Source organism: Humulus lupulus, chromosome 1 (assembly GCF_963169125.1).
Source record: "Humulus lupulus chromosome 1, drHumLupu1.1, whole genome shotgun sequence".
In the NCBI taxonomy this organism is placed as follows: Eukaryota; Viridiplantae; Streptophyta; class Magnoliopsida; order Rosales; family Cannabaceae; genus Humulus; species Humulus lupulus.
In genome coordinates this window covers 147,598,259-147,605,430 of record NC_084793.1, presented here as the reverse complement: position 1 = coordinate 147,605,430, position 7,172 = coordinate 147,598,259, and the positions used below count along the sequence as shown (strand labels likewise).

General features: G+C 31.4%; 2 protein-coding genes across 2 annotated transcripts; both read left to right on the top strand.

Annotated features, from left to right (window-relative positions):
- Positions 1–537: 537 nt before the first annotated feature.
- Positions 538–3,432, top strand: LOC133798722 (ras-related protein Rab7). The gene is made up of 7 exons (XM_062237177.1): positions 538–742; positions 1,218–1,244; positions 1,423–1,522; positions 2,047–2,193; positions 2,288–2,368; positions 2,541–2,686; positions 3,138–3,432. The coding sequence occupies exons 1-7, from the start codon at positions 690–692 to the stop codon at positions 3,202–3,204; spliced, it is 621 nt and encodes a 206-aa protein (XP_062093161.1). The 5' UTR covers positions 538–689; the 3' UTR covers positions 3,205–3,432.
- A 2,344-nt stretch (positions 3,433–5,776) lies between these two features.
- Positions 5,777–6,816, top strand: LOC133823287 (uncharacterized). The gene is made up of 3 exons (XM_062255954.1): positions 5,777–6,070; positions 6,296–6,625; positions 6,805–6,816. Exons 1-3 carry the CDS (start codon positions 5,777–5,779, stop codon positions 6,814–6,816), a joined length of 636 nt encoding a protein of 211 aa, XP_062111938.1.
- Positions 6,817–7,172: the final 356 nt, after the last annotated feature.

Genomic DNA, 7,172 nt, shown 5'->3' with positions numbered 1-7,172 from the left:
ATAACTTAAAAATAAATAGTACAAGAAAACCTCAAGTTCTCAAAAAATAATAATAAATAATTTGGCCTACGAGTGGGATTGAAATTTACGTAATTTAGGATTTATATATATTTTTTGTATTATGTGTTTTATCTCATTATTTGTTTGGATTATGTATTATGATAAATTATTTTTAGACTTTGTATTTTGTAATATAATTCCAATAGACCCATAAACTCAATTTTGATCAAATTTTGTTGAACTAAAATCAGATAAAATTTACCAAACTAACAACTCACATAAAAAAACAATAATCATTCTATCTAATAATTATGTTATTATATTTAATATTTTATTTATTAAAATTGAGTTTAAGCTCTGTTTAAATTATTTTACAAAATAGAGAATACAAAATGTAATTTATTCAAACACAAATTCCGAGTCTAAGTAATGGAAGCTATAAGAAGTATAATCCATAAAAGATAAAAAATTAATGTAAGTTTTCAAAAAAAAAAAAAAATCTAATTATTAAAACGAAAAAATATAATACAAATAATAAATTTTAGTAAAGTTGTCATAGAAACAAACAAACGCACAGGTCAGTTCAGCTCTGGAAAGACCAAGACACTGGAAGCTCCGACCAGCTTAGACGAATCGTCGTTTACAGATCTCACTCACTCAGATCCATTCGAATTACATATCAGTACACCATGCCTTCCCGAAGAAGAACTCTCTTGAAGGTCATCATCCTCGGTGACAGTGGGTCAGCTCTCTTCCTCTTTCTGCTGTTTGATTTTATTTGTTAGGGTTTCATTTTAATGATTTGAAACGATCTTTGCAGATCTTACTTTAGAATTGAATCATCTTGAACCCTAGTAATTGATATTAATTTCTGTAATTTAGTGTGATTTAATTGGAGAATTGGGCTTTTTAGATATGCTGTTTTTGGTAAAAAAAAAAGTGTTAAGAATTATTGTTTTAGTAATCTTAAACCCTAGAAATGATACTATACTTTCTCAGGTTCTTGAAAATTTTATTATGGCTTTTTTTTTTATTTTATAGTTTTGTATGTGTAATTTTTAATATTATTAGATGAACCAAGTTCTATTGAATTAAACAGTGGGTGATCAACAGAGTTACTGATCACTGTATGCTCGGTACCTGGTAAATGTTTTACTTAAATTTTATTAGCTGAAGGAAATTGTGTTACTTAACATGGAATCTTATGTCCTATGCAGGGTAGGCAAGACCTCTTTGATGAACCAGTATCCTTTGACGCATGATCATTAAGAAAATCTATATGAAGTTTTGCATAATTTCTGTAAATGCATAAGAGTTGAGTTTGTAACTTCAATTTTCTTTTTTTAGTTTCTTGAGTAAATTAATTTGGAGCAGCATCTTCTATGAAGTATGTTTCTGTTTACCTTAACGTGATTCTTATAGATATGTAAATAAGAAGTTTAGCAATCAGTACAAGGCAACAATTGGAGCTGATTTTTTGACTAAAGAAGTGCAATTTGAAGATAGGCTCTTCACCTTGCAGGTTATTGATAATGTCATTTAGTCAGCTTTCATCTTTTTTTTTTTTTTAGAGTAGGGATGTACCCTCCTAATACAACTTCTTTTCTCTCTCCAACCCCCCACCCACCCACCCACCCACACACACCCCAGAAAAAGAAAAAAAAAAAGAGGAAAATATGGAATAATCTACTTGTTTATTTAGTCGGATTCTTTTGGAGGGGCTTTAGATTATTTTCTTGTTGTATTCAGGAATAACTTGATGTGGAACTGTTTTTGCATTTCTCCTAATTTATTTGGTATTTGACAGTAGAAAAGTAGGCAGAGAAAAGAAAGAAGAAGAAAGGAAAAGAAGATTGATTATTTGATATGTATTCCTTTTTTTTTTAAAAAAAATTAATGTCCTTGATCATGTTGATGAGGGAATAGAATGAGACATATGTAGAATTACCTAGAGTAAATTTGATTTCCATTCTTTTAGTGCAATGTTAACTCTATAATATTCGGGACTCCTAAGTTCTTAACTTTGGATTCATTTTGTTTTGGCAGATTTGGGACACTGCTGGTCAGGAAAGATTCCAAAGTCTTGGAGTTGCTTTCTATCGTGGTGCTGATTGCTGTGTTCTTGTTTATGATGTTAATTCTATGAAATCCTTTGACAACCTTAACAATTGGAGGGAAGAATTTCTCATTCAGGTATTTATTTGTTTTGTTGTGAATTTTTTAATAAATAACCTCAACTGGATTATCCTATTATTTATATATTAAATTTGAACTTCTGAACATGCAGGCAAGCCCTTCAGATCCTGAAAATTTTCCATTTGTTGTTATAGGAAACAAGATTGATGTAGATGGTGGAAATAGTAGAGTGGTATGTATTTAATTAAATTTGTTATACACAAATCCATGCGCACACACTTGCGTGTAATTTGGGATTATGTGCATCTTTAGTTCAGATTTATATCACGCTGAATGTTTATGACGAACATGATATGTTAATCTTGTGTATTTGACATCTGTGTATACTTGTGTTTATTCTCCAGGTTTCTGAGAAAAAAGCTCGAGCTTGGTGTGCATCTAAAGGGAATATCCCATACTTTGAGACCTCTGCCAAGGAGGGCATTAATGTAGAAGAAGCTTTCCAATGCATAGCAAAAAATGCTTTGAAGAGTGGGGAAGAGGAAGAGATGTAAGTTGCCAGAACCTTCATTTGTTGCATTTGTGCATACACATTAGAGTTTTTATTGGTATTCCAATAATAAAGAAAAAGTAAAAAGTTGAGGAAATTTGTTTTGCTTACCGTTACCAGTTAGTTGCCTTAAATTGACCATCCAAAACTTCCTCCTAGGTTGCTATGAGTCTGGCTTTATTAGTCAGTGCTTTGTGTATATGTCTAGTTAATAGATTTTTAGTTCTTAACTTAAATAGTATAATCTACATGAGTTTTACCTAAAAAAGAAATAAGTTTATGGGTATCTATGGACAAAGTAGTCCGTTGTTGCTAACTGGGAAAATCACATGTGAAAATGTGAAATCACTTGGATAGTATTTTGTTTCTAAAAATGGGCAATTTGCATAATCTGAATTATTTATGTGTGATGTTATCATGTTAACTCTCATTGATTCTTCTCATTGCGAAGATACTTGCCGGATACCATTGATGTTGCGAACAACAGTCAGTCAAGGTCAACTGGATGCGAGTGCTAAGGATAATACAGGAGGATTCTTTTCCCAGTAAAAGTGAATAAATATGTTAAGACTGCAAAACTGTGGCCGTCTATATTGTTTTTTGTATGCCGACTATCCTGTCCTGTACATTAGAAACAAATTAGTCCCACAAGTGCTTGTCTGGTTTGGTTAAAGGTTGGATTCTGCTTTCTGTTCTTCGTAATTAATTTCATTCAGTAATTGGAAAGATAAATTATAGTGGCGTAACTCTAGTTTAATGATTCTCCTTATTTTGTTTTTATTTTATGATTAAATGATGTTAGTATATGGTGTTTTAATGTCATTATATCTAATACCGGTACATCTATGGATACATACGGGCACAATTTTATATGGGAAATTTTTATATATACGGTAAATAACAAAGAAAAATTGATATTTACGTTATTTCCATTTCCTTACAAATTTACGGTAATATCTCAAAGTCCACTAGTCCAAAACCTAATATCATATATACGACAAACCTCTGCCCACAAACTTATCCTGTTATATCCTAGTCCATTCTCATATTGTTGCAGAGATCTCCAAAGCATTTGAAAAATCATAAGCAAATCAAAAATTGATTCAAGAGCTTACCACTTCAAGAAGACTGGGCAAAATTAGAATATATCTATTGCAAAATTTCTGAATTGATGTGTCTACAAAAACAACTCTACGGCAAAATTAAAACATCTATTATGTGGTAAGTTACCTTGTTCTTCTATTTTGTTCTTGGTACATGTTGCATCTAGAATAGATAATTAGTTGGAGTTTAGAACTTTCGAAACTTACTAAGACAATCTAGCAAAATCATATATTTTGTCACAGTTCTCCACAGAATCATAGACAAATATTACCAGGGTAACAATTGTAAAACATGAAAACCTTTTATAAAAAAAATGTTACAATATTATAATGATCTTTCTTAGAATTTCTCCAATTTATTGTAAAAATTTATTAATCTTTAAGAAATTTGTTCTTGCTTTTGCAGAATTTGGTAGTTTATAACCCATAATGTGAGGAGTTTACATGTTAAAATCTCATTTTACTGGTGGATGTGTTAACGAATAGCTTTTGTTAACTTTGAGATCATTCTTCTTTAAAGCGACAATGTATTTGTTTTTGCTAAATCTTTGCTGCTCCTATTTGGTTTTGTAATGAAAATATAAAGAATATTTACATATTAATCTAATTTTGCTTTTTTATTCATTTGCAGACATGAATCCAATAACATTTTTGGTATATTACGATGGTCATTGGAATGAAAATAATGTGTATGAGGATTTCAAAATGCTTGGAGTGTTAATACCATTAGATTGTTCATCTACAACACTAATGAATATCTTGTCTACAGAGTTGTCTACCATTCTATCAACAGAAAATGCAACAATTGAGTACCGGATTGCAGAAACATTGCCTCCATTGAAGATCAATAGTGATAGCTCTATACAATTCTACTTGGAGTGCAAAAAAAATGACAAAACACTCACAAAATACCCTTTGATAGTTTCTGTAACAGAGAACAGCCAAACAATCACCCGTGGAGCACTTCAAAGGATGAGTTCTAATGTTGCTTCAAGTAGTAATAATATAGTGAATGATATTTCAGACACATCAACATTCTCTATAGATGAACCTCAAGAACTACCAAATTTCATTCAATTGGCAGATCAAATTACAGATTTGATTTTGGAGAAGGAACAACATGAATTAATTGTTGAACACATCGGAACAGAAAGTACAGTTATAACTCATGCGATTTCTGATGGAATAAGAGAAAAACAGGTATACAAAAATAAAGAGGTTATTACAACAACAATTGATCTTTATGCCATAAAAAACAATTTCTAGTTCAAGGTCCACAAATCTTGCAAAAAAGAATATCAGTTGAAGTGCCTTGATTCAGAATGTACGTGGTCATTTTGTGCTGCAAGATATGGAAAGACAGATATGTTCCAAGTTAGGAAGTTCAATCGTGCCCACACATGTTCCTTGGACATTATTCTTGGAGATCACCACCAAGCTTAAAGTAGTATGGTTGGGAATGTTGTGAAAAGCAAGTTCACAGATCCAAAAACAAATTATAGACCTAAAGATATAGCTAAAGACATGTTGGACAATTATGGAGTTTCCATGAGTTACCAAAAAGCTTGGCGATCTAAGGAAAAAGCAGTTAATTTTGTATGGTCAAGTCAAGATTCCTACCTAGGCATTCCACAATATCTGCACATTTTGAAGCACAAAAAGCTAGGTACTGTAACAGATTTGGAAATTGATAGTCTAAATAGATTAAAATGTATTTTTATGGCTATGGGACAATCAATTCTAGGTTGGAAACATTGCATTCTGGTAATTGTTGTTGATGGAACATTCCTAAAAGCTACATTTGGGGGTACACTTCTCACAGCTTGAACACAAGATGCAAATAGACACATCTTCCCATTGGCTTTTGCTATAATAGATTTTGAAAACAATGATTCATGGGAGTGGTTCTTCAGATAAATAAAAGAATGTTAGATAGACATGAAAGCATAGAGAATGCTATAAAAAAATGTCTATCCAAATGTAACTCATGGAGTGTGCTCCTACCATCTTTTATAGTAACATAAAGACCAAGTTTAGAACAGATGCAAAAGTAACCAACATGGCATTTCATGTTGCTGCAACAGCTTATAACATGGAAGATTTTGAAAAATACATGAAGGACTTGGACAGTTTACATGAAGGAACCCGCCCTTTTCTGGCCAATGAAGTTAAATATGAAAAGTGGGCAAGAATCTACTCCAAAAGTCGTAGATATGCATCTATGACTTCAAACATAGCTGAATCCATTAATGCGACACTAAAAGAAATGAGAGAGCTTCCAGTAACAACATTACTTGAGTGCCTTAGAAACCTGATTTAAAAATAGAGCTACAACAACAAAAAAGAAGCAGAAGCAACCTTTACAAACTTGCCAAAGAAACAAGAGGAATACTTAAGAAAGAACTTTCTCAAGTCATTAAGAATGACTGCAAGTACAACTATTTTCATTTATAAATACCACTATATTAATATACTTCCTTATTCATTATTTATTATTTCATTGTAGGTAGAACTAGCTAGGATACTCATTTACCATGTACACGGTGGTTTAACAACAAACATTGTAGACATTGCAAAGAAATCATGCACTTGTAACAAGTTTGATTTGGATGAATTACTTTGTGAACATGCCATGACAGTCATTAGAAAGATGAACCTTCCATATAAAAAATATTGCTCATATTATTTCACAAAACAAGCCATGTTGAACACCTATAATGCATCAATACATCCATTGGGAGATCCAAAAACATGGAGAGTTCCACCTAATGTTGAGGAAATAGAAGTACTACCTCCAAAGGGAAACAAAAAAAATGGAAGGCCAAGGAAAAAAGAGGTTTGTTTCAGCAAGAGAAGGGTCTTATCAGCTTAAATGTGGAAGGTGTGGAGAGCTTGGGCACAACCGAAAAACCTGCGTAAACCAACCTCTATTGAGAACAAAAAAACAAAAAAACACTTAAAGATTATAGATTGAAAAAACTTATTATTTGAATTTTGAAACTTTGTATGTTTCAGAACAGTGATTGAGACACCACTTATCACTATTACTTGTGATAAAGCTTTACGGAATTTTATTGAATATATGGAATATTATAAAAACTTATTAAAAAATTTGCATCAATATATGAGGATTAGTGTTCAGGGCGTTATCTGTAAATTTTTGTTACATATTTGTTAAAATCTGTCTGAAATGAATATTCTTCATATGTTTTTCTTAAAATTTGTTCGTAATTGAAACATAAATTATCATAATTATTAATGAATGTTCAGTGATGCAAAGACCAAATTTAATGCATAAACTTATGTTACAAGTTTCTAACAGACACTTCCAATATCAAATACATAGGAAATAAGTTCTTTTATTAACTTATGTTACAGGTTTG